Source organism: Mirounga angustirostris, unplaced genomic scaffold (genome assembly GCF_029215605.1).
Source record: "Mirounga angustirostris isolate CCGP_5_RB_7025 unplaced genomic scaffold, mMirAng1.0.hap1 SCAF_9, whole genome shotgun sequence".
NCBI classification, from domain to species: domain Eukaryota; kingdom Metazoa; phylum Chordata; class Mammalia; order Carnivora; family Phocidae; genus Mirounga; species Mirounga angustirostris.
Window position 1 is genome coordinate 60,199,628 of NW_026991717.1, and position 27,074 is coordinate 60,226,701.

Consider the following 27,074-nt stretch of genomic DNA (forward strand, 5'->3'; position numbering starts at 1 on the left):
TTTCCTGTCTGTATTTCTTTCCTTGGTGGCATATGCTCTGGGTTTCTTTTAGCCCTTCATTCAAGCACAGGCTAATGGGGGAAAACAAATGGACCCTTATAAAAGGTGTTCATGATAATGCCTTGTTTTTATCTTTTATATGTGTTGTGTGTGTGTGTATACACATATATATATTGCACACGTGTGTGTAAATTGTTTATTGACAGGCAGAGGGAAGGAATATGATCTTTTTCATAGGGTTGAGAATGGGTCTTACCCAAGATCACACTGCTTGGTGGTGGCAGAATGAGACGTGGGCTCAGATTTCCTGAATTCTAGCCCTGATCCCTTTTATACTCCACACTGTGTTCCTTCTAACCTAGAGGCCTTATCTTTAGGTTCTGAATCAGAGCAAGAAGTAGATAATAGGGAAAATTAGGCAGGAGAGGCAGAATTTATTTATTTTTTCCTTTCTTTGCTCTATTTCTCTATTTGTATTTAGCCACACAGATACATGCTCTCTCAGAGTGATGTTATCTTTCACCTACAACTTAACTCAAGAATTATCAATCAGCCTCCAAAGAAACCAAGAACGAAAGGTTTAGTAAATTATAATGGGATTGTTAAGAAACCACATGTCATTTCACTTCAAAAAAGAAGTGAACTACTGACAACTCATAAAGGCTGGCTTTAGGAAGTTATTTTATAACTAAAGGGTTCCTTCTGTTGAGAAACTTTCCATGTCCCAATCCCAGGGTAGTAGCTACATACATTCCTAAGTGGTGGTGGTGTCTCGGATTGATAGTTGGAATTTCTTTACTAACTTCAGCCCACTGTGGGACCTCCTAATGCCCTGACCCAACCCCGCTGTGCAGAGCCATTGTGAGTGGATGCCGAGCAACCTAAAACAACAGCAGGCTGCTCTTATGTTGTTCCCACCCAGGAGTGGTGAAAGGGCATAGGAAGGAGTCTGGAGAGCTGTACTACAGCATTGAAAAAGAAGGCCAAAGGAAGTGGTACAAGCGAATGGCTGTCATCTTGTCCTTGGAGCAAGGAAACCGACTAAGGGAGCAGTATGGCCTTGGCCCATATGAAGCAGTAACACCCCTCACCAAGGCAGCAGACATCAGCTTGGGTAAGACCTTTGCTTCCTGAGAAACTGCCTCCGGGCCCCTGCTTTGTGGTGGGAGGAGTGAATTCTAGAGCAGTAAGCATGCTTCCCTAAATCTTACTGTTCCTGTGGTGTTTGAGATGCTGATGAGCTGCTGTTTTCTGGAGCCACTGCCTAGCTCTGTTTCCTTCCTGGGACCAGATAGTAAGTTCTCAGATTCTTCTGGCCTCCCCAGTTCTGCAGGGAGCCAGACATGTTTCGGTCATGCCTGAGACCGAAATGAAATGATGGTGGCTTGGAAAGAGGTTTCTGCCCCCGTGGGAGGTGGAGGAAAAGGTGTGGTGATCTCTAACTCAGGGTCTGCCCAGCTTCTTGAAGACCAGGGCCTCGGACCATGGGAGTTGACCAACCTTTGGCTTATCCTATCCTAGATAATTTGGTGGAAGGGAAGCGGAAACGGCGCAGCAACATCAGCTCCCCGGCCACCCCCACTGCCTCCAGCAGCAGCAGCACAACCCCTACCCGCAAGACCACAGAAAGCCCTCGTGCCTCCTCGGGAGTTCTCTCAGGCAAAAGAAAACTGATCACTTCTGAAGAGGAACGGTCCCCTGCCAAGCGAGGCCGGAAGTCTGCCACTGTGAAACCTGGTAAGTGCTCCCTTTTGCCTCATTCTCCCTCAGACCACTGTGGACTGCAGGGCCAGCTGCTGGGGAGCTGCAGCCTGATAAGTGGCGATGGCCCCTCTGTCCTGGCTACAAAGATGGGGTCCCACACAAGCCCTAGGTGGTACTCCGCTGACTGCATCCACCTTTATGCATCTCCCAGCAGAGTCCAGTAGAGGTAGATAGGACACGAGGTCTTGATTAGAAACATCCATTGACTTCTGAGTAGGTTCTAAGGGGGAAAGAAGTATTGAATTTTAAGCAGATTCAAAATTGGTGCAATTGGTCTTACATCTCTTCCTTTACCTGGCACCATCTTCTACCTCAGGAGGCTCTGCTTCCCCCTCTCTTGCCCTCAGGGTCCTCTGGCTCTCCCAGATATCCTCTTGAAAGCTAGTACCTCCCTCTGCATCTCCCCTCCTCGTACTGTTCGCCAAACAACTGTTTTCCAGTCCCTCATGCTTCATATTAACAGGAATTTATCCATCTCTGTTTACAGGGTCTCTGCTATGATCCATTCACAGCCACTGGGGTTCTAGAGACACAGGCGTAAAGGCCTCAGTGTCTGCCCTGAGGGAGCCCTCTCAGTGCAGCAAACTGAAGGACTTCATTGATTGTTACATTGTCCTGGTGCCAGAACTTCTTTTGTTTGCTGTGTATTTGGGTTGTGTCCTCTTCATATCTATCTCACACTTCTGTTGTTTTCAGGTTATGTGAGGCATGGAACTAAGTGCTTCACACATATTACCTCAAATGATCCCTGTGAGGTACAGGTGCTAGAATGCATTTTCCCGGTGAAGAATCTGAGGCACAGCAAAGTGGGCTAACCTCCCCAAGGTGACCTAGTAATCCAGAATTCACACTCAGGCAGTTTGACTTTCAAGTCCAGGCTTATACATACTACAGCAGACTGTTCTCCTCCTGCTGGTTTTGTTTTAGGGAGGCATGACCTGTCTGTCATCTTAGCCTCCTAATGAGGCTATGATTCCGCTTCTCCAAATCAGGTATTTGTTTTCTTTTTGAGGACTTATTGGGGCACTCGTAGCATGGGTGTTCTGGGAGTTCTGGGTTGGCTGGTTCGCTCACCCACCCCCAAGGGTTGGAAACTCGGACAGTTGAAGCGGGCTGGTTTGATGGAGCTCCGTGAACGTGTAAGAACACTATTACCGAGTATTGCGTGCACCATTCTGGTGAGGGTCAGGGATAGGGTGGGAGTATCTGCGAGGGCCATTTCTTGGGCTTTTTGTTGTTGTCTGTTTTTAAGGGCTGTTTCAAAATATCACATATCCTGGGGAATTGCGAGCACTGGGCAGAGAAAGTGGGCTGAAGATTTCCAAATATTTTTTCATTCTTACCTAAGCTTTGTTTGTTTTAGAACCACCACTTTCTTCAAATGATCTCGGAAGTATTTGGTTTCACTGTATAAAAACAATACTAGTTGATTTTCATTTATGAAAATCATGTATGTATCATCATGACTGTAAAATTTAAATACATCACATTTCTCTACACTGTAAATTGGGTCCTGGGTTATTGAGTCCTAGGTTAATGGTCTTTGGTCAGTAGCTCAAAAGAGTTGATCAGGACACTGCCAACCCGTCCCGTTGTGCCCAGTTGGTGGTCTGTAGCCTTCTAGTAACTCTGTTCTGTCCTTTCCAGGGGCGGTGGGGGCAGGAGAGTTTGTGAGCCCCTGTGAGAGTGGAGACAACATGGGTGAACCCTCTGCCCTGGAAGAGCAGAGAGGGCCTTTGCCCCTCAACAAGACCTTGTTTTTGGGCTATGCTTTTCTTCTCACCATGGCCACAACCAGTGACAAGTTGGCCAGTCGCTCCAAACTGCCAGACGGTCCTACAGGAAGCAGTGAGGAAGAGGAGGGTAAGTCCCTAGGAAGCCCTGGGGGCTCTGACACTTGGGCATTTTCTTCCTTTCCATTCACTCTGTGAGCCTGTAAAGGAAGCAGTGCCGGTGGCATCTGGGATCTTGGTCGGGGAAAATGAACGAGCCCTGCTTCTTGATTTACAGACTGTTCCCACAAAACTCCTCTTGGTGGCTCCTCAAAACAACACTGTGAGGCAGGTGGGAGAGAGATCTTACCATCCGCTTTACAGATGAGGAAACAAGCTTGGAGAGGTTAAATAATTGCTTTTTTCTGCAATAATGGTAGACTTGGGACTAGAACCTCTGTTCATTTTATCCTACTGCAGTCATCCAGATCTGTCAAGTTTCTGAATGCCCTGCTGCTTTCCCATCTGTGTTCTAGGGCCAACTGCTAGAGCAAACCCACGTTGGGGCTGAAGTTCAGTCTCTTGAGGTCTGAGCATAAGACTGAGAATGTAGGGTGCCCAGAGCTCTAGGGTCATTACAGACAAACAGCTTCTAAGCTTTTTCAACTCTTGTATCTCTCTTCAACCTTAAACTACATCTATGTATTGCATTTCTACGTTGTCTGTTAACATAGGGTTTGAGTGAAGGCTGCAGTGGGAAGAGGTAAAAGTTGTTTCAACTGTCTAAAGAGTGTGTGCTCTAGGAGAGAAAATAGTCACATACAAATGTATGCACTATTAAGTGACTCAACAGCAGCATCCAGATGTTTCTGCGAAAGCTAAAGGTCCAGATGGGATGATGTTCTGCAGGTTAGAGTTGAATCTTGCAAGAGGGAATTGAATTAGGGAACACGGTTATCATAAAATAGCAGCTCTGCAGATCTGTGATGGTTGGCATTTCAGGTGTGTGGATGACTCTTCGCTAACTAACCAAAACTCTATCTCACCAACCGCAGCCATGTGGAGGTCTGTAGAGACGTAGGAAGGGTGGTTGGGGAGTTCCAGGTAGGGTTTATGCTGTTTGGAAGGTGCATAAACAGAGTGATTGGTAAGATCGGCTCTGGCATGCGGGAGCAGGTGTGGTATGTGTGGGGTTTCAAGGTCAAGTGTGCACCCAGCCTTTTTTGTCAGACAGAATTGAGATAGGTATCATTGGAGATAAGGTTTATGAAGAGTTTCCTAGCCAAGAGTGTAGTTTCACTTTGATCATAATGAGTCCCTTGAGGATTGTGCGAAATGTGCTGTGGCATCAAAACAGTGTTTGTGGTCTTGTTTTCTTTTGCTTTTACAGTATTGCTAGACTCTGGACCTTCCTTATTCTCCAGCACACTCCTAGCCCTTCACTAGACCAGGACTTCATAAGGCAGTTCTCTAGATGTTTTATTTGTGGGTTGGTACAGCATGGTCAAGAAAGCCAGCTTTGGTATGAGATGCAGATGGTCCAGTTCCTTAAACATCTGTGACCCTGGGTGAGATTAATAAACTCAGCTCATAAAAATTCTCTCCATTGCTGATATATCAAATGTTTTTAATCTCAACCTTGTAACCAAAAAGTGAGGGGAGGTAGGCCTTGTCTAAATGAGGAGGAAATTGGGCATTTTTTAGGGAGATTTCCAGATTTTTTAAAGATTTTATTTATTTGACAGAGAGTGCACAAGCAGGGGGAGCAGCAGACAGAGGGAGAGGCAGGGCTAAGCAGGGAGCCTGATGCAGGGCTGGGTCCCAGGACCCTGGTTTCGTGACCCGAGCCAAAGGCAGATGCTTAACCGAATGAGCCACCCAGGTGCCCTGATTTCCAGGTTTCTTGTGGAAAATGTGGTTATAGTGAACATGTCTGTTTTATGTTGCTCCTTTATCATTGGACATTGCCCAACAGTACCAAAGTCCTTGATATTTTTGGCACATTGAATGTCCCTCAATCTCAAGAAGCCTGAAGACATTTTTACTAAAACAATCTTCTAACAGAGTATTAACAGTTTTAAAGAAAAATGGGAATTTCTTAGATGTTACTTTAGATCAGGAGCTCATAAAATATTTGAATCCATTTAGTGAGACCTATTTATTAATGAATTAAGAATATGGCACCTGGTATTGTTGGGAGGCATACCATCAGGGACCTATCAGCCATGGGGATTTGACTCTACAGTTGGGTTCATTTAGTACCTTTGTCCTTGATTTAGATGATGGAATTAAAAACCTGTTCATTTTAGCCTCTGGTGGGGCAGGGCCACTCATAAGCTGCAAAAAAGAAAAATCCAAAATGAGAAAAAGTAGAGGAGTGGACTACTGCCTAGGTGGGGTAATATTTTGATTACACAGATGCAAAGAAATATAACTGGGGATTAAAATCTAAATAGGTCAGGACTAGAAACAGACCTGGATTAAGCAGACATAACATTGAAGTTTTGGGAAAAAGACCATGCGAGGCCTTGGCAGTAACTCAGCAGTAGAGTGTTGGTACTGAAAATTGTGACGAGGTATATTGAGATGGATCAACAGGATGTGGTGACAAGGCTGAGAAATAGTCCTGCTATATTCTGAGTTTTTTACAACCATTTAGAGTTTCCAGTGTGAGTCTCATTTTAAGAGGATCATGGAGGATGCTTGGTCAAGAGAAGAGCGATGAAGGTGAATGGGCTTGCCAGTCAGACCTACCCGGAGGTGTAGAGGCCTGAGTGTGGGGCACCCTGCACTTCCAGGCAGCTCCAGCAGACAGGGAGGGCACCACAGGGCTGGCCTCTCTGCCAGGGGTCTGCTCTGCCGGCGTTTACCATTGGGCATGAGGGGGATGGGGAGTGGTCCTGGCACTGAACTCTTATGAAATTGGTTGGGTTTTTTATTTGTGATAAGTTCATTAGAACTTAATTTCTCAGAAGTCCTAATTAACTAAAATCTCTAATGTCTTGCTTTTTTCTTTTCTTTTTTTAATGTGTTATTTATATATGAGAGGAGCAGATATTTGGTCAAAAGAAGCAATTTCTAATTGCCTAGGGTCATTACAGCTTCAGCCTCATCTCTCATAACTTCTACTTCACCCTCAAGACTGTAATGCAGTCATTGATGTTCAGTGTCCTGAGGTACTTCAAGATCATCAAAGGTAGATAGTTTTCAATAAAAAGGTTGAAATAGGATTTTTCTGGCTAACCTTCACTTAATCAGTTACATTTTAGAAACCCTACTTACTTTGAGCATTCTGGTTCTTCAAAGTTTTAGTGTATAGGGGGTAAAAATGCTGATTAAGGGGGAGTTTGAAGGCTTTGTTAGAAAAAGTGCTTAATCAGCTATTCTTCGTCTCCACAAGCCAGCAGAATTAGAGGAAATGGGCGTAGTTTGCAGGAGAGATTAAGGGTAGACCTAAGGGACAGCGTCCTGATGGTAAGGGTTACTCAAATTGGAATACCTCACCATGGGAACTGGTTGTGTGTCCATCCCTGTTAACAGTCCCATGACTCAGTACAGAAACCTTTGACGTTTTTAGGTCTAGGACCCACCCCATTTCTCATCTTCCCCACCCCTTCTGCTCTTGTCCCTTCTTTTGGCAGCATTTTGTAATCCTCATGACAGAGCTCTTTCTGACCCATGGGAAAACCTTTGATCTGTCTGTCTTTGGGATATAGTGCTATAGAGATAGCGGGGGGAGTGTAAAAGGAGGCAGTAAGAAGCAGGCTTAAAGTAGCGAATAAGAAACCAACTAGTAATTATGATCTTGGTTGTCTGTTTTTTTAAATAGAATTTTTAGAAATTCCTCCTTTCAACAAGCAGTATACAGAATCCCAGCTTCGAGCAGGAGCTGGCTATATTCTTGAAGACTTCAATGAAGCCCAGGTGAGGAGTTTGTGTCGCTTCCTGGAGGGGCAGGGGTGAGAAGAGTCTGACAGGGAGGGGACGGGGAGGTTGGGTACACCAGGTGAACAGTTCAGGCACTGGGAAACTGCTACAAGGTTTTGCATGAGATAGAATTTTTACTTGTGTGTAAGGAAGAGAAATTAGAACCCTTGTTTGTTAAAGGCTGTGGTTCTGTTTCTGGGACAAAAGCAGATTCAAATTTGTGTTTAATAGAAATCCCTATTACAGTGTTGCTGATTCTCAGCCTGGAAGGTTGAATACCTGCGATTGGGTTGTCCCTTGAGGGTTCAGGCCCCCAGAAAAACCTGCAGTTGAGGCAGGGAGAGTATCTAGGGAAGTCACTTGGGCCTTTCATTGAGAAAGGAAGCGTTGGGCAGAAGGATAGGCTCAACCGCATTTTGGGTAGTATTTGGAAGTGTTTAGATCTGTCCCCTGCGACTCAGGGCTGCTCTTCAGGGGCTTTCTACAGAAGTCACCAAACCCATTGGTTCTGTTCCTTTTCTTCCAGTGTAATACAGCCTACCAGTGTCTCCTAATTGCGGATCAGCACTGTCGAACCCGGAAGTATTTCCTGTGCCTTGCCAGTGGGATTCCTTGTGTGTCTCATGTTTGGGTCCATGATAGTTGCCATGCCAACCAACTCCAGAATTACCGCAATTATTTGCTGCCTGCTGGGTACAGCCTTGAGGAGCAAAGAATTCTGGATTGGTGAGTATTTGAGAGCCCATCTAGGATGGTAGGCAGGAAGACAGCAAGCTTTTGGAGGGGGAGAATCTAGGTGAGAGTATTTCTAGAAACTAGAATGGTCATAGGATAAATTAGAGAATTTGAGTGAGTTCATTTCAGCAGTTCATCTGGTTTATGTCCCTGAGGTATCCTGGTTAAGGACCTTTTTGAAAATGTGTGAGGATTTCCATGTAGGTTTAGTAGTCTTGACCTCTAAGGTTAAGGGACTAAGTTTTAAGCAAGGCATTTTATTCTCAGTCCCAGGACGGACCTGGACAGCAGAACGACTGTTATTAGAAGGCTAGGATCCCAGAGAATAGACATGATTCACAGGAGAGAAGGGGAGTGGTGCCCTAATGCAAGGCTTTGGAAAACATTCACACGTGCCCAAGTCCCTTTGCAGAGGGGCTCTTGTTGGATGTAATCTGTCATGCTGAGGTCTTTTCCAATTCCAAGGTGCTGTGTGTGTCTCTGACTCCTTCGTAGGCAACCCCGTGAAAACCCTTTCCACAATCTGAAGGTACTCTTGGTGTCAGACCAACAGCAGAACTTCCTGGAGCTCTGGTCTGAGATCCTCATGACTGGGGGGGCAGCCTCCGTGAAGCAGCACCATTCAAGTGCCCATAACAAAGGTACCTGGAAAGTGTGTGTGGTGTTATTGCTCCAAGGATGTCCTTAGACCCGTAGGTGTTAGGCCTTGCAGTCTGATTGGTTGACGTTATCCATGTTTCTAAAAGAAAGGGACCACCTTCAAGAGGTGAGCCACTAGGAGTGAGGCACTGGGCTGTTGATGCTTCTCCTGGTGTCCAGTGGTGTATTTATAAACATATCTATAAGGTTAGCATATAGTGATTATAACTTTTCATTTTTGGTTGTGATCAGTAACACTGACATAAAAGGCTTCAGTTTGGGCACAATGCGACATACTGGCTAGGAAGCACATCTTTTTTAATGGAAGGCTAAATTGAGTCTCCTCTCCTCCCTCACCTTCCCCTGCTTCCTGCAGATATTGCGTTAGGGGTATTTGACGTGGTGGTGACGGATCCCTCATGCCCAGCCTCGGTGCTGAAGTGTGCTGAAGCTTTGCAGCTGCCTGTGGTGTCACAAGAGTGGGTGATCCAGTGCCTCATTGTTGGGGAGAGAATTGGATTCAAGCAGCATCCAAAATATAAACATGATTATGTTTCTCACTAAGGATACTTGATCTTAATGATTTTATTCCCTGCTGTTGTGGAGATTGTGTTTTAACCAGGTTTTAAATGTGTCTTGTGTGTAACTGGACTCCTTGCATGGATCTTGTATATAGTTTTATTTGATGGACTTTTATGATAAAATAAATGTTGAATCTCTTTGGTTGTAATAACTGGGATTTCTTCATCCATTTCTTTGAACTTAATTGCAGAACAAATAGCAAGACAAACATAGTACCTTCTCTGCGGTTTCCAATAGGCTTGTAGGAGGACAGCTAGCCAAGGAAAATAACTAAGTGAATTTTAAAATTTTCTGTGGCATCTTTGTCAAAAGGTTATCCTGGGCTGTCTAAAATTTGATACTTCCAAAAACCCGATTTTACAGTAGGCCCAGATCAATAGATGTAGCAAAAGTTCAATGGAATGGGGCACTTCCTGGCAATTAAAAAAAATCTTTTTAGAGTTGAGCTGACCTGTGGGTACTGTACTCTGAGAACTAAAAAGGAAAAAGCCCCAATTGCTGTGAAAGGGCAGCGACTGTAAGCCTGATGGGATGACTTTCTGCAAGGATAAACACGAGAAACACAGGGACAACACTTGGAAATGTTAGCAGCTCTGGCCAGAGGTCCAATTTTATAACTATTATTGCTGTCACGGTTACTAGAAGCTATTCCTTCTCTACCCCTAGCAGCATCCCTGTTGATGTCCTCTCATTCTCTGAAGCAGGAGTTAAAAGGTTTTTCTTGCCAATCAGTAAATATTTTAGGCTTTCTGGACCATTTGATGTGTCACAAATACCTTTGCCATGATAGCATGAAAGCCACCATAGACAATAGGTAAATGAGTGTGGCTGGGTTCCAATAAAACTTTATTTACAAAAACGGGTGGCGGGCCATAGTTTGCTAACTTCTCCATAGACAGCAGTGGAAGGGGTCACCTTCACACAATTGTAGGAAACAGGACGCAGTGTGTGGTAGAGGATATTCTGTCACAGAGATAAGGACCAGAGTCACTGGCTACAGACTGAAGCTGGAATGCTGCATTCTTTTTTCGTATAGAGGGAGTTGTTCAATAAACATTTATTTTGGTTCACACCAAGATGAACATTAATAATTACAGTAATGGTTGGGCCAGATCAAGGGAACCTTAATTCCTGTGGTTCTTCCAAAAGGGGATAATTAGACTCGTAGTTTTCAATATTTGAAATCTAAGAATTTGACCTCAGCTTTTTCTTAAGGACCCCTTTTCTTTGTTGTTAAAATAGTAGTAACACTTTAAATACATTGTCCATACCTAGAATTGCCCTATTTTCCAGTCTGAAATAATTGGAAGTTACTACTTACTGCCGTCTCTCGCAGCTTGAACAGTACCTAGGCACCTTGTAGGTGCTCAGCAAATGGTTGTGTCCAATAGATGTCCTCCGTGTAGTGGGTCTTGCAGGGTCACCACGTGCCCTCCGTGGTGGGTGAGGCAAGAGCTCCCCTACGGTGGGGCAGACCGTTCCACATGGGGAAGGATTTGTACCCACGAATGTTCAGTAGTAGTAGCTTCTAGGAGGAAAAGGTAGGGCCCTCAGTAGGCTGCAGGCATTTGTTGAGTGGCTGGAGAGTGGGCTGTTCTGAATCTTCTGTCAGATTTGGGAACATGGTGAGAGACTCTTGATTTGTGAACCAGGTATTTTCACATCCCGAAACTATAAAAGAAAAAAAAGAGCCTCATCAAATATGCTTTCCCAAGATTTTCTTCAAAGAAAGAGGAATCAGGGCAGCCTGTGATCTACATAATGTCATCTTCTAAAACTCAATTTTCTTTGACTCTTGCTGAAATCACTTAGGAAATATCTGCTTGAGGACATCTGAGAGAGAGAAAGGAGAACAATAAAGTGCTTTTTAAAAATAGAAGAGCCCTCTGAGAAAAGCCAACCACCACTGAATCTACTGGATTAAAAAGCTAAGAATTAGAAGGGGCGATCACCTTTCCCTGGCGTGGCTGGGGGCCAGGGAGGCAGGGTGCCTGAGGCTGCAGAGCTGGTTAATGTCAGACCTGGGAACCAACCACAGCCACTCCGCTTCCCAGTTCTTTCTTCCAGCCCAGCTGAGAACTAAAAATCCATCTCAGCATCAGGAGTTTTAGTATTTTACTATGACAATGGCTTTTATTAGAAAATGAGCTTCATTAAAATTAATAAAGATCAAACACACCCCTTTATCTCTCTGAGCTTTAATTAGTTTCCTTGTTTATAAAATGAGGCCATTTGGATAAGACAGTGGCTAACGTCTCCCAGCTCTGGAATTATAACTTGTTAAAAAAGACAGACAAACACACACACTCTCTCTCTCTCTCTCTCTCTCTCTCTCTCTCTCTCTCTCTCTCTCTCCCTCTCCACAGACTTCCCCGAGGCTGGTTCCTACCTGCCCAGAGTTCCGCCAGCCTGGGTGTAATATTTGTTATAATCTAGTCGTAAGAGTAGTTGAGCCAAATCTGAGTTGATCTGATGGTTCCGAACACTGGAGAGAATCTTGAATAGCAGTGAAGACTGGCGGCTAAAGCCCTGCAGAGAGGAGTCGGGCTGTCATTCCTCTCAGACTCACCAACTGTCCGTGTGGAGTGAGGCGGGAGGGGGGAGCTCGTTGAAAAACTCTTGCTCAAAATTCTACAGCACCAGCTGGCCTTCCCACAGCCTCGCTTCTCTTAGCTCCTAAAAGGTCTTCTTAGTACCGAGTCCACAGATAGCATGACTTTCTGTGGAAGTACACTCCCATTCTCAGTAGGAAGTTAGCATCCGCTTTCAAATTAATATATTCTGTTTTATACTGGGGCCGGGGAGAGCCTGCGTGTTTTTGTTCGAGTCAGATAATTACAATCCCAGTGAAACAGAGTTCGCTCAAGAAAGGAAGGAGGGTGGATAGGAGAATGTGAGAAAAAAGCCAATGCATGTCTGTGGGCTGAAGAAACTATTCACGGCTGAACTATTTTTGAATGCTGAGATGGCACATAACTATCTGCTTCAAAATGAACTGATACCAACATTTTAATCTTTGTATCTTGTTATTTCTGTGTGTACATTATGTATTGGGGAAATGCTTTACTGACGCAGAGGGAAAGCTCATGATTCCCCATTGGCAAAACCACCTCTCCCCTTTGGACAGGGCTGCATACTGCCAACAGCCAGGCAGACTCACCTTCACCAGGATGCTCAGCTGGGCAGCCCCACGTTCATCCAGTGGGCCCAGGTTCTGACTGACCAGCGAGCAAAAGCTGTGACAGAGATCTAGAATTTCGTTCAGGCAGTGAAACACCTACCCAGGAAACAGGTGGTATTAGGAAAAGAAGGAAGATACATGTATGAAATTAAAGATTTGGGAAAACAGAGCTACCTTATTCCCATTCTTTGACCTCAGGAGAGACCATGTCACGTGGCAGTCCTGCCGGCCCCTCCAAACGCAACAAGTGTAAACCAAACTCTTCCCTTCCTGGCAAAGATGCTATCATTCTCTGAGGTACCCCTGCACAAAACTCCCACTGTAGCCACATCACAGCAGTCATCATTTCTTGGACCTACCAAGTGTGCTCCTGCCCTGAGCTTTGCTTCCACTGTCGTTCCCTATACCCGGGATCCTCTCCTTAATGCCAGTTCACGTTCCACCTTCTCAGTGGAGCACTCCCTTCCCCGTGTAGCCGTTAGTGATCCCCCTGCTTCTCTCTCTCTATTATCTGTACTGTTCTCTTGGCCTCTGTTCCGGCCACCTGTGTTGTTACTGATCTGTGTATGTATGTATGTATGTTCTGTTTCTCCAACTAGATTGTGAGCTCCTTAAGGGCAGAGCCATGACTTATACCTCTTTGTATCCCCAGTGCCTTGCATACAGTAAGCACTCAATAAATACTTAATGGTGACCACCTGCGCTGATCTTCTGCTTTTCCCAAGGATGTGCTCATGCCATTCGAGGATAGTCTGCCTGTCACGATGGCTTTTGGTGTTGTCAGTTCACAGAAAGAGCCCTTGGGAGCGGCATCTGTGTAACCAGCTCTCCCCTAGTGCAGCAACATAGCTCCGAATAGGAACAAAAGAGAAGGCTGTAGTGTTTGTGGTGTGGCAGAACTGAGGGAGAACGGCTGGCTGGCTTCTGAGATGAAGTGTCATCTATGTAACCTGTATAATCAGAGAAACCATGAGGGGTCATTTCAACCTTCCCGCTTTCTATTCTGGAATTGGCAAGCACTTGTGAGCTTTAAAAAACACTAGTGCCTGGGTTTCACTCCAGAGATTCTAATTTAAGTGCTCGGGATCCCAGATTTTTTAAAGCTTCCAGGTGATTCCCATGTGTAGCCAAGGTTGAGAAGAATTCCCCTGAAGGAGATGTACACACACACATACACAGAGAGGGAGACACTACTCCACTTCTCTGTGAAAACAACTCTCAACTGGTCGATCCCGATCCAAAAGATTGCTAAGAAAGTAAGTACCATATATGCTTTTCGTTAGTCTTTCTGTGGTGTCAGAAAGGTTTTTAAAATTAAATCCTTCCCTTTGAGGGTTCAGCACATATTCTTTCTTCTATAGCTGCTCACTACATCCCTAGGATACAATATTTCACAAATTCAAAGACATTTAAGTTCCCTTTTAACATTCCCTTTTAGTTTTAAGTTGTGAAAAAGGTCTGAAAATGGAGATCGAGCAATTGTTTAATGATATTTCCATATCCTGGCAACTCGGGATCTAAGGGAACAGTCAGGGGAGAAGCAGTCTGAGGAAACCAACAGCCCTACTTACAGGTTTCAACAAGATAAAGGACTGAGCCAGCAAATTGCTAAGGAAGTGGTCGTGAGCCAATCGGATGCTTTCAAAGTCGCGGGTAGAATTGATCTGATGCAGCAGCTGTGAGAACTGAGACTCCAGCACATCTACCTGATGGGCAGTGACACACAAATACTTTCAGGACCTAGCACATTCTAAGCACTCGAGGACATTAAGATGCCTGACAGTAAGAAAGAGAAATTCTCCTTCCTATTCGAGCCACTTTAAAGCTGACCAAAGGCTCCCTTATGTTGCTTAGCCTTATAGAAAGTTATCTGCCTAATGCCTAATAACCTCCAAAGTTCTGGCAGATCCCCCCGCCTCATGCCACATCCCCTCCACTGACTGACTTGGTTAAGTCCTACAGATTCCAGACATTCTAGCCAACTCTAAAAATGAGGGTCAAATCAACAAGAATTAAATACTGCATTGCTGACAAGAACCCCAAACTCCTCATTCTCCTTCCATTTTATTCCCACTTTCCTCTAAAATGCCACCAAGAAACCCCCCCCCGGTGATAAAATCTGTAAATTTTCTCAACCCCCAACATTTCATCCAATGCAGGATTGCAGCCCCTCTTCAGTAAACCCTGCCAACCTCCCAGACTTTTCTTCATACCCCTTCCTCCTATTCATCCCTCGGCCCAGACCTGGAGATAGTACTGAAGATTATCCACCAAGAATGCCATGTGATTTCTTAGGCGCCACTTGACTGCGTCGGTCTGGTTGGACTTGAGGTGCTTGCGCTGCATCTGGAGGGCCCAGCAGTGCTGCAGCTCGGCCTGCACCCGGCGCACGCTCAGTAAGTACTTGAAAACAACATTGTACCTGGGACAGAAACGTCAGGCTCTTCAAGAATACAACTTCACTCCCCACCTCACCTGCATGACACACCCTAGGACTCTGTGCCTGCCACCCGTCCCCCAAAAGGCAGGAAGGAAAGGAGAATGGCTAGAGCCATGGATGAATTTACTGTGGCTTATTTATATGGTGGAATACTACATAGCTGTCAAAATGAATGCGCTTCAGCTGCACAACCCAAGATGACTCCTAGCAATAGGATTCTGAATAAAAAAGGTAAATCTCAGATTACATATAGCCTTATATACTTTTTAAATAAGGCTTAATAATAATAAAATAATGTTTAATAAAACCACCGAGTAGAAAAAAAACATACGTTGAGCTCTAGCTGGAGCACAACAGCTGCCGTCCTCCAACCACGGCAGGGGCCAGCACAGGATTTGAGAGATTCATAAATGGTGTGGGGACGGATTCCACAGGCGACCACTAGCCAAGCATGCTTCTCCAGCCTCCCTTCCCCTAGAGCTCTGCTTCCTTGGCTTGGGGACATGAGGTCCTGACGGAGCCGAGCAACAGCACCTGGCAGGCTCTCAGGATAAAGAACAAAGCTGATCCAAGAGCCTCTTACCACGTTGGCCACGACATGTAATGTTATAAAACTAAATATTAAAAGGACAGAAAACATGGCTGTGGGAGAGTGGTGACCTTGGGCTGGGGAAGCCAAGGGAGTGAGTGAGACTGGGAAAGACCATTATTTTCGGATGTAAATTATTTCCAGTTTCTGTGCTGGGAAGTGGTTTTATGGTGTATGTGTAAGAAGGAAGGAGGGTCTTGCATGGAGCAATAATAAGAATGTGTTAGGAAGCAAGGATTTCAGTTAATCTGATTTTCTGTCCTAAAGAAGAGAACGCAATCGAAGGGTCCCTAATTCCTGCCTCATGGCAAGCTCAGGGGCTAGCTGCCTAATGCTGAGCCCTATGCTGAGAACACACATGGGAAGAACAGCTGATTCCTAGTGGAACTGGATATATTTACTTGTTTGTAGGCAGATTTGCAGAAACCAATCTGATTTGGTTTTTAAAATCACCTATTTCTAATGGAACAACATAGTAAAAATAGTACACCTTGTTTGGATTCTGACTTGAACAAACCGAAATATAAAAAGACATTTTTGGCTAACTGGGAAAATTTCAATCTGCACCAGATACCAGATAAGGACTTATTGTTAATTTTATTGGCTGTGATACTGCATTGTAATTACATTAAAAACATGCGTTTTCCGAATTGCACAGCAATGGAGTGAAAGGACATGTCTGGGCTTTGCTGTATAAGGCTCTAGCGAATACAAGAGATGGAACAAGCAGCATAATGTTGACTGTTACTGAAGCTGGATAATGTATATGTGGGGGATCATTATAGTCCATACTTTGTTTATATTTGGAAATTCTCATAATAAAAAGTTTTAAAAAATACATCTGAGATTGATTTCTTCAAGGGTGTTCAGAGTGTATCAGGTGAGGATGTAAATGTTTCCCTGTGGGACACTGGGAGCTGTGAAGGCTCAAGGACAAGGCCCGTGCAGCCTCCTCAGGTGGGCTGTGGGCTCTATACCTGCCACAGAAATCTCCCTCGACCAGCCTCGTCTTCTCCAGTTCATGCCTAGGCTCTCATACCCTAAGCTCTACCCAAAAAGGTGAGAGGACTGTGAACAGGAGCAGAGAGATGAAGAGAGGCCCTATTGTTCATTTATTTCCCTTTCCTCCATTCCTCTAGTCGGAGCACAACAGCTGCCGTCCTCCAACCACGGCAGGGGCCAGCACAGGATTTGAGAGATTCATAAATGGTGTGGGGACGGATTCCACAGGCGACTACTAGCCAAGCATGCTTCTCCAGCCTCCCTTCCCCTAGAGCTCTGCTTCCTTGGCTTGGGGACATGAGGTCCTGACGGAGCCGAGCAACAGCACCTGGCAGGCTCTCAGGATAAAGAACAAAGCTGATCCAAGAGCCTCTTACCACGTTGGTCCCGCTCCTGTATTCCACTCCAGCTTAGCCATCCCCACCGCCTCTCCCTGGGTAAGAAGGTGATCTCTCTGCAGTGGCTCAAGTCCACAGCAAACACTTGGGCTTAGAAAGTCTTCCCAGGTAGATCAACAAAAGATTACAAAAGTTTTAGGGAGGAAACTTGCTAGTCTGATGGAATTACCCACAGCCAGCTTCTCCATGTGGCGCGCCCAAGACTGCACCTTCCAGAGGCCACAGACTGGCAGGCTGTAAACTGCCGACTTTGCAACTTAAAAAACGACAACAGGGGCGCCTCTGTGACTCTCAATCTCAGGGTTGTCATTTCAAGCCCCATGTTGGGTATAGAGATTGCTTAAAAAATAAAACCGTTTTTAACAACAAACGCACACAACCACCACCACCACACTGATGATTTGAGGGTTTGACCCTCCTGTTCGTCCCAGCACCCAGCACCCCCCATGGCCTCGTGTCCACAGCTTCACCTGCTAAAGTTTTCTGTCCAGTCCACGAAGGCATCTGAGTTTGCAGCCTCTGATTTACAGACTGTGTACAACCACCAGCTGCGTGGTTATCTTGCTCCCACCAATTCTATCCCTTGATCATTTCTACCCTTGGAAGTCAAGTCATATTTACCAATGAGAAATTCAGAAATACTCACTTTTCCAGAACAGCAGGGGTGAAGAGAATGTGCAGTGGCCACTGCACTTTGTAGGAGAGACCTAGGGCTGCCCAACCAGATGCAGGGGCTTCCCGGGGAGAAGTTTCCCGAGAAGGCCCTTCTCTTCCCTGAGCAGCATCTGTTAAGAGAAAAGACACTTGGTTCATCTAGAACCAGGGCTTTGACAAGGTGAGTCACATTCATGAGGTGAGTGCTCACTCGAGCCTGCAGTGTCAGAAGCATATTGGCGACAAAATGGGACTTGCAGAAGGAGGCAAGGAATGTCTATGTGACATTCTCTTAGGAGGTCTTTCCAATTTTTTTCAGCCTTAAAGTCTGGTGGCTGGAAATAAAAAGAGACCATTCTAGCAGCAGGACAAAAACAAAAACAAAACCATGGCCTGAGCATCCCACTTAGCCTCTCTGGATTTCCCTTTCCTCCCATATAAAATAGGGCCCCAGACAAGGTGACTTCTAAGGTCCAAAATGATACGGTTTCTGTGGAGGTGGGCGGAAGCACTGACGGGAGAACAGATGATGAACCCGTAGGAGCAGAAAGATGCAAGAAAGAATGGCAAACCTTTATGCTCCTTTCCGTGATACTCAATCGTCAAGTGCAACAGAGGGAGAAGGTTGTCATCGTCCAGCAGGACCTTGTGTGCGGACTGCTGGAAGGCCACATTCACATCTGCAAGAAGGAGCACATGGGCTGACAAGAACGTTAGGCTACATGACAGACCCAGATGCTGCTGGCTTTCCACTTCTGCTCCAGCCTGCCTGATGCTAACCATAGGACGCTGTGGAGATGGGCTGCTTTGGCCTGCCTCGCATGCATTTCTCCTTCTCTTGCTGATAACAGCACCCAATTTTCCTTGGAGAATCATCCCTCCCAGTATTATCCAAGTGATTCAGTGGGGTTGACAATACCTGATGCTAGGGGTAGGCAAGTGACCCAGGCATGCTCAAATGGAATATAATACTCTACCTTGTTACACTGTTTTGTTTAGGGACATGAATATGACTCAAGCCAGGCCAATCCAGAGGCTCTATTCAGAGTAGAGCCTTTTTTTTTTTTTTTTTTTTTTTAGATAAACAGGGACTTAGTGGGATATGAGCTTGGCTGGAGGCTGTCTTGCTACCATATGGAGCAGGCCTGTCTGAGAAAGAAGGCAGAGGTGAAAGATGGAATGACACCAAGTCCTGAAGGCGTCATGTGAGTCACCAGATCAGACTTTGCCTAAAGCTTTCATCCTCTGACCTTTTCAGTTATCAGAATCAATACATTTTTCTTCCCCTTTGCATGAGTTTGAATTGGGTTTTCTCATATCTGCAATGAGAAGTCTTATGTGAGTACAGTGGCCATCTATTGTTTTATAGAGTAGGAAAAAAGGTAACCCTGTTGTTTCCCCCCATTTTCTTTTTTTGATTCTGATCCTTTCCTGACTCTCCTCATGTAGTTTGGTTTTTGCTTGTTTTAAAGATTTTATTTGAGACAGAGAGAGAGCACAAGCGGGGAGGAGGGTCAGAGGGAGAGGGAGAAGCAGACTCCACTGGGCACGGAGCTGGATGCAGGGCTCAATCCCAGGACCCTGAGATCATGACCCGAGTGAAAGGCAGACGCCCAACCGACTGAGCCACCCAGGTGCCCTCTCCTCATGTAGTTTGAATGGGAATGGTGATCATTCCCATTAGTCATGGGTGAACCCTTTACTGAAGTAGGTGTATCTTAATGTCTGACATCTTTGATGCGGGGGTATATATATGATCTGGACAGGGCTAATGAAAACCCTTTCTTGGAATCTTTTAAAATTGGCTACCAGAGAGACTGGATTTGGCTCCTCTAGTAGACACTCTGAGGTGGTTCCTGGAAACTGTTGCTGGCCATGTTTCCAAATGGGACTGGAAGGCCATGAGAGAGCATGGAAGAGGCACAGACAAGATACAGTAAGAAAGAGAATTCTAGCAATATTCAAGTCCCTAGTTTCAGTTGTTCTGAAGTCCAGCTATAGTCCTATCCCACTGGAGTTACAGATAAAATAGCAAATAAATTCCCCTTTTCTACCTAGGTTAGCTCAGGTTAGGTTTCCATCATTCACAAGTTAAAGCATTCGAATACAAGTGGCAATAAGTAGTGATATGTCCCGTGAGGAATGTAGGACTATAATCTGATAAAATACCTGATTTATACCCACTCTTCCCGGAAGGATCAAGAGGCTACTCCCGATGACCTCAGTGTGCAAGCCCACCTGAAGGGCCTTCCATCTTTGGAAACACTGCTCTGTAACTCACCAGGCTGCTCTTACGTGGAACAGACTGAATGGTTCAGCAGCTATCAAGAAACACCCTACAACATCAGTCAACTGGTAATTCTCAGGCCCACAGGGCAATTACCATGTTCAGTTACTGCAGTGGGTGGTGTTTTTAACATGTGTTGAGCTGTGTCAATGAAGGCCTGAAACAGTTCTCCACGTCCCAGAAGGTAAAAGTCTTTAATGATCTGCGGAAAGAATTTCAATTTATAATTCAGTAATCTAGCAGGGCCAGGAGCTCCTCATTGTCATCATTATACATGAAGTTTCTAATCTCATCAGTGTGAGCCCAGCCTACAAAAGGATACAGGCTTTGGGCATTTCACATGGGCATACTTTGCAACTCCTCAAGGCAGGACAACTGGTGTGTCGTTAGTGTCATTTATTCATTGGCAACACAAGTATGTTCTCCCAGAAGAAAGTAAACACCCAAACCTTTATGCTATAGTACACGTGTATATTAGGGAGAGTTTGCCCTCCTGGATGAGGACATGTGAGGCCACTCTGAAGTCTGGGTACAGGCAACCAATGCTCTCAGGAGAGCCTAGAGAATAAAGTCACTGCCCACCAGCATCATTTTAAGAATTAAAAGACAGCTAAGCTGTTACCTTCAGCTGACCCAGTAAATCTGATTCTTCCACCATCAGCTTCCAGAGATGCTGTGAAAAGAACAAAACAGGGACAAAATTTCATTCCAAAGAAAAGTTCTATCAAGAATGGTTTTGGGGGGGCGCCTGGGTGGCTCAGTTGGTTAAGCGACTGCCTTCGGCTCAGGTCATGATCCTGGAGTCCCTGGATCAAGTCCTGCATCGGGCTCCCTGCTCGGCAGGGAGTCTGCTTCTCCCTCTGACCCTCCCGACCCTCCCCCCTCTCGTGCTCTCTCTCTCTCAGTCTCTCTCTCTCAGATAAATAAAATCTTAAAAAAAAAAAAATTAAAAGAATGGTTTTGGGGGCGCCTGGGTGGCTCAGTCGTTAAACGTCTGCCTTCGGCTCAGGTCATGATCCCAGGGTCCTGGGATCGAGCCCCGCATCGGGCTCCCTGCTCTGCGGGAAGCGTGCTTCTCCCTCTCCCACTCCCCCTGCTTGTGTTCCCTCTCTCTTCATATAAATAAATAAAATCTTAAAAAAAAAAAAAAAAAAGAATGGTTTTGTACAAATCCAGCAATATATTGAAAACAGAATATATGCCATGACCAAGCTGAGTTAATCCCAAGAATGAAGGGACAGTTTAAAGAAAAAAAAAAAAGAGATGGAAATGTTCTGGAATTAGATGGTGGTGATGGTTGCACAACACTGAATATACTAAAAACCACTGAATTGTACAGTGTATTAAAATAAAAAAAATTGTATTTTTTTTTTAAGATTTTATTTATTTGACAGAGAGAGAGAGCACAAGCAGGGGGAGCAGCAGAGGGAGAGGGAGAAGCAGATTCCCCGCTGAGCTGGGAGCCCGACATGGGGCTCGATCCCAGGACACTGGGATCATGACCTGAGCTGAAGGCAGACGCTTAACCGACTGAGCCACCCAGGCGTCCCATAAATAAAATCTTTAAAAAAAAGGGGTGGGGGGGGTGCCTGGGTGGCTCAATCGGTTAAGCATCTGCCTTCGGCTCAGGTCATGATCCCAGGGTCCTGGGATCAAGCCCTGATTCAGGCTCCGTGCTCAGTGGGCAGTCTGCTTCTCCCTCTGCCTCTGCCCTTCCTGCTCATGCTCCCTCTATTTATCAAACAAATAAAATCTTAAAAAAATAAAAAAGCTTCTGCACAGCAGAAGAAATAACAAATTTAAAAGACAACCTCCAGAATGGGAGAAAATATGTGCAAACCACATATTTGATAAGGAATATCTGAAATATATAAAGAAGTCCTACAACTCAATAACAACAACAACAAAACACAAACAATCCAATTAAAAAATGGGCAGAGGAACTAAACATGTATTTTCCCGAAGAAGACATACAGATGGCCAACAGGTACATGAAAAGATGCCCAATATCATTAGCCATCAGGGAAATGCGAATCAAGACAACAATGAGCTATCATTTCACACCTATTAGAATGGTTATCATCAAGAAGAGGTAACAAGGGACACCTGGGTGGCTCAGTTGGTTAAGCCACTGCCTTCGGCTCAGGTCATGATCCTGGAGTCCCAGGATCGAGTCCTGGGATGGAGTCCCACATTGGGCTCCCTGCTCGGCGGGGAGTCTGCTTCGCCCTCTGACCCTCCTCCCTCTCATGCTGTCTCTCATTCTCTCTGTCTCAAATAAATAAATAAAATCTTTAAAAAAAAAAAAAAAAGAAGAGGTAACAAGTTGTTGGTGAGGATGTGGAACAAAGTAACCCTTGTGCTCTGTTGGTGGGAATGTAAATTGGTTCAGCCACTATGGAAAACAGTATGGAGGTTCCTGAAAAATTAAAAATTGAACTACCATATGATTCAGAATTCTACTTCTGGATATATACACAAAGGAAACGAAACAGGATTATCAAAGAGATATGTACACTCCCACGTTTACTGCATTATTCACAATAGCCAAGATATGGAAACAACTAAGTGTCCGTGATGAATGAACAGATAAGATGTGATATATAATGAAATATATTTCAGTCATGAAAAAGAAGGAAATTCTGCCACTTGTGACAACATGGATGGACCTTGAGCATAGTATACTGAGATACATCAGAGAAAGAAATACTGCATGATAGCATTTATATGTGGAGTCCAAAAAAGCCAAACTCATAAAAACAGAGAGTAAAATGGTGGTTACCAGGGGCTGCGGTAGGGGGATAAGGAGATGCTTTTTAAGGGTACAAACTTGCAACTAGTATTTAAGTCAGTCCTGGAGATCTAAGTCATGGTATAGTGAAAATGGACAACAAAGTTGTACTATAATCAAATTTGCTAAGAGACTAGATCTTAATTATTCCCACCACAAAAAAGAAATGATAGTTATGTGCTATAACAGAGGTGCTAACTATCCCTACAATGAAAATCTTATTAGAATACATAAATGTGTCAAATCAACATGCTGTATGTAATACCTTAAATTTATACAATGTTATATATCAAATACATTTTGATTAAAAAAATAAAAGCACATGTATTAACGGTGAAAAATAAAAAATGAAAACATGTAATAAAGATCCTCAATAAAACAAAGTTTAAAAAAAATTATATGTTCAGGATACTTTGAGAAGTTATTTCAGGGAATGGGTGTGCTAGCTCTTCTATGATGCATTTAGAGAAGTGTTTATAAACACTTGTAATAATGGTATTTATAAAAGTGGTACCTAATTGCTATGAAATGAGTGCTCAAGTGCAGGGATATGTTTGCCATTCAGCAATGCATTTAGAGAAATGTTTAAAATAGTGATATTAATGATGGTTATAGGAACATTTTGTGCAAGCTTAAAAAAGGAATAAACTATTTATACATGCAACATGGATTAACCTCAAAATAATCATGAGGAAAAGCAGGCTGACCCATCTCCTCCCCCAAAAGAGTACATACTGTTTGAGTCCATTTATATAAATTCTAGAAAATGCAAACTAATCTCTAGTGACAGAAAGCAGATCAGTGGTTGCTTGGGGGCACGGAGGTAAAAAGCATTGAAAATAAAGGATGGAAGAAGATATGAGGTAAATAATGACCTGGAAGAGAGGTGGGTAATGACATTAACTAAGAAAATAGATTTTAAGTAAAAAAAAAAAAAAAAAAAAAAATTTATATATATATAATATAGAAATGAATATATATCATAAGTGATAAAGAGGACATTATATATATATAAAAGGAAAAACAATAAATATATATTCATTACAAATATGCACATGCCTAACATACAGCTTGGAAATGAGATATTAGAACATGCATAGAACTCTAGACTCACAGAATATATACTCTCTGAGCACAGGCAGAACTAAAAAACAAGAAACAGGCCCTACATTAATCCATAATGGAAGCCTCAATCAACTCCAAAGGACCTATCTACAGACTGTGTTTTCCAACTATACTGCAATCAAAATTAAAAATAAATCCCTGGGGTTAAAAAGAAAATCAGAAAGAAAATAAAAAATTATTTAAGAACAGGATGATAATATATATACTCTGCTAAAAACTTGTAGGGCAAGGTCAAAGCAATATGGAAAGTTTTATATATATTTCCTAGGAAGCAAAGGTTACAAATAAAAAAGTCAAGTTTTCAACCTAGGAAACTGGCAAAGAGTAACAGAAAACTCAAAGAAACAAGAAGGAAGAAAAATAAAGGCAGGTATCAATGAGATAAAGAAAAAATAGGGTAATAAAAACACAAGCTGGTTCTTCAAAAAGATTAGTAAGATTCAACAGTAAAAGATTAAAATAAAATACAAAGTAAAACAAATAGCTACAGATTTTCTAAAAAATTAAATCTAGATGAAATGGGCCTTCCTGGAAAAGTAGAAAATATCAAAATTGGTACAAGAAATAAAGGTCTTGAACAGACTAACATAGGTTTAAACACACTGAATTGGTAAAGATTTTCCTCCCCCCCCCTCCTTTTTTAAAAGATTTATTTATTTGAGAGAGAGAGAGAGAGAGGACACATGTGGGCGGAGGGGCAGAGGGAAAGGGAATAGAAATCCTCAAGCAGACTCTCTGATGAGCGTGGAGCCCCATGTGGGGCTCTATTCCTAGACCCGGAGATCATGACCTGAAACAAAATCAAGAGTCAGATGCTTAATCCACTGAGCCACCCAGGCTCTCCCAAGATTTCCCCTTCTTAAACAACCTAGCTTAGATAATTTTTCAGGTAAATTCAATAAGACTTCCAGTAACAACTCCTATCTTAATTATTCTAGAAAAAACAAAAGTGATAGATAACTAGCTCATTTTATGAGGCTTATACAGTCTTTGTTCTGCAACCACATGGGAATAAAACCAGAATCATCTAATTTCACTAGTAAATGTAGATGCAAAAATTCCAAGTATTATACTGGCTAACCAAATCCAACAGTGTATTAAAAAATACAATCTCATGTCTTCAAGTACAGTTTATCTCAGGAAGATTCAACATCTGAAAATCTAACCGGGAATTTACCCTATGAGTGGATGAAGGAGAAAAAGAACCCAGAGCAAGAAACTGCACCATCATCGATATAGAAAAAGCAGTTGATAAAATTCAACATCTATTTATGATAAAAACACATAGCAAACTAGAAAGAAGATAACTTTTTTAACCTGATAAACTTATGTTGCCAAAAGCCTACAGCAAACATTAGAGTAATAGAGAAACTGTCAATGCATGATCTTTAAGAGCCAACAAAGCAAAATGGCCACTATCGCCTCCAGTGATTAACACGGTTTATATCAACTATCACTCCAGCTGTTTAATGTAGTATTAGAGATCCAAGTCTGTAAGAAAAAAAAAAAGAAGTCTAAAATTGGAAGTTGTAAAACTCATTATTTCCAAATGATATGATCATTACTTAGAAAAATCAACAGAATCAACAAACTATTAGAACTAAAAAAAAAAAGGGGGGGCGCCTGGGTGGCTCAGTCATTAAGCGTCTGCCTTCGGCTCAGGTCATGATCCCAGGGTCCTGAGATCGAGCCCCACATCGGGCTCCCTGCTCAGCAGGAAGTCTGCTCCTTCCTTTCTCACTCCCCCTGCTGTGTTCCCTCTCTCGCTCTCTCTCGCTGTCAAATAAATAAATAAAATCTTAAAAAAAAAAAAAATTAACCCACAAAAATTAATACTGCCATTTCTCTACATAAAAACAGTAACCAACAACAAAAAAATCAAAATAACAAATATCTAGGAATTAATTTTCAAAATTTTTTAAGTACTAAAAAATATACAGAAAAGTACACAAATAATAAGTTTACAGCTTGGAGAATTTTCACAAATTGAATACACTTGTATAACCAGCACCTTGAAAGCCCTCTTCCTGTCCTTCCCATTGACCAAGGTCAAATACTATCCTGACATAACACCAGATTAGTTCTGCATTTGAACTTTTTTTTTTTTTGGAGAGAGAGAGTCAGGTGGGGAAGGGGCTAAGGGAGAGGGAGAGAAAGAATCTTAAGCAGGCTCCATGCCCAGCTCAGAGCCCAATGTAGGGCTCAATCTCACGACACTGAGATCACGACCTGAGCTGAAATCAAGAGGTAGATGCTTAACTGACTGAGCCCTACCCAGGTGCCCCTGCATTTGAACTTTTATATTAAACTTTATATTAACTGTTTTTGAACTTTATATAAATTCATATAGTATGTATACTTAAAAAAGTAGAGAAAGAGAAAACCAAAAGGGGAGGAGTATGATATATTTCCAAGACACTCCCCCCTTTTTCCTTCTGAAAAGTAAACTCTATTTTCATTACTAGAAATTGTTATTTTAAGAGAATACCTTTAAAAAAGGCCTATTAGCTACAATTGTAAAAAACTTCAGTGAGTCTGAACTTCCATTCTTTATCTATCATTTTTACAAACTGGAAATGTAATTTCTACCAATATCCACATTTCAGAATTTCACAAGAAAAAAAAATTTGAAATCTTGTATAAATTCAATAAGATTTTTACTTTCCTCCATGAATTAACTCCAGAGTTATCACAAGAATAATAAAAGAACAGAAACAGATTTAATAAAATAAGATGAAAGGACCTCAAGACACCAGCCCCCTAGATAAGGGCTGCCTTGGCTATAGGCGGAGGGGCAGGATCTTGAAATTATGACAGGACAAAAGCATGTATTCTAGAGAGTTTAAATATTTACTTGCCCATAAAAAATCAAATGAATTTCACTTTATGATCTAATATTCTGTCTCCATTACAGCTATCTGCCTTGCCTACAATTTTTGAGACAGTGACTGGAAAAGGAAATCATATTCACAACAGATTACTATGCTTCCATTGTGAGGGTATCTGATACTAAGCTTCCTAGCAGTTCTAGATCCTGCAGTGCACTGGGTATGCTTCAAAATCACTTGCAGTGGTTTGTTTGCTGGTTGTCTAGTTGGATGGTGTAAATACAAGTACCTATTCCCTCCCTCCCGATGTAGATCTACCAGTCAGCAGCTCTGGAGGTGAGGACTTAATACGAGTGCATGGTTTTTTTTGTTTTGTTTTTAAAGATTTATTTATTTGACAGAGAGAGACGAAGCAAGAGA

At 43.2% G+C, this 27,074-nt stretch overlaps 2 protein-coding genes across 9 annotated transcripts in view; one reads left to right on the forward strand and one right to left on the reverse strand.

Annotated features, from left to right (window-relative positions):
- Positions 1 to 9,511, forward strand: part of TP53BP1 (tumor protein p53 binding protein 1) — a 73,017-nt gene extending 63,506 nt beyond the window's left edge. For 5 of the 7 annotated variants that reach the window (XM_045900219.3, XM_064570550.1, XM_064570551.1 and 2 more), the window contains 7 exons: positions 923 to 1,114; positions 1,522 to 1,737; positions 3,412 to 3,627; positions 7,306 to 7,400; positions 7,930 to 8,129; positions 8,634 to 8,779; positions 9,154 to 9,511. In XM_045900219.3, coding sequence (XP_045756175.1) covers positions 923 to 1,114; positions 1,522 to 1,737; positions 3,412 to 3,627; positions 7,306 to 7,400; positions 7,930 to 8,129; positions 8,634 to 8,779; positions 9,154 to 9,341 — 1,253 coding nt within the window. In that variant the 3' untranslated portion in view covers positions 9,342 to 9,511. Of the gene's footprint in view, positions 1 to 922; positions 1,115 to 1,521; positions 1,738 to 3,411; positions 3,628 to 6,530; positions 6,673 to 7,305; positions 7,401 to 7,929; positions 8,130 to 8,603; positions 8,780 to 9,153 lie in introns of those variants that run through there. The other 2 variants (XM_045900221.3, XR_006795006.3) reach the window with 2 other exon arrangements.
- A 137-nt stretch (positions 9,512 to 9,648) lies between these two features.
- The window catches only part of TUBGCP4 (tubulin gamma complex component 4), a 36,948-nt gene continuing 19,522 nt past the window's right edge, over positions 9,649 to 27,074 (reverse strand). The window contains exons 10-18 of one of the 2 annotated variants that reach the window (XM_045900233.3): positions 20,533 to 20,583; positions 20,007 to 20,112; positions 18,196 to 18,303; positions 17,616 to 17,754; positions 14,785 to 14,962; positions 14,112 to 14,246; positions 12,520 to 12,636; positions 11,749 to 11,888; positions 9,649 to 11,030 (exon numbers count right to left, since the gene is read on the reverse strand). In XM_045900233.3, coding sequence (XP_045756189.1) covers positions 11,018 to 11,030; positions 11,749 to 11,888; positions 12,520 to 12,636; positions 14,112 to 14,246; positions 14,785 to 14,962; positions 17,616 to 17,754; positions 18,196 to 18,303; positions 20,007 to 20,112; positions 20,533 to 20,583 — 987 coding nt within the window. In that variant the 3' untranslated portion in view covers positions 9,649 to 11,017. Of the gene's footprint in view, positions 11,031 to 11,748; positions 11,889 to 12,519; positions 12,637 to 13,238; positions 13,491 to 14,111; positions 14,247 to 14,784; positions 14,963 to 17,615; positions 17,755 to 18,195; positions 18,304 to 20,006; positions 20,113 to 20,532; positions 20,584 to 27,074 lie in introns of those variants that run through there. The other variant, XR_010405030.1, reaches the window with a different exon arrangement.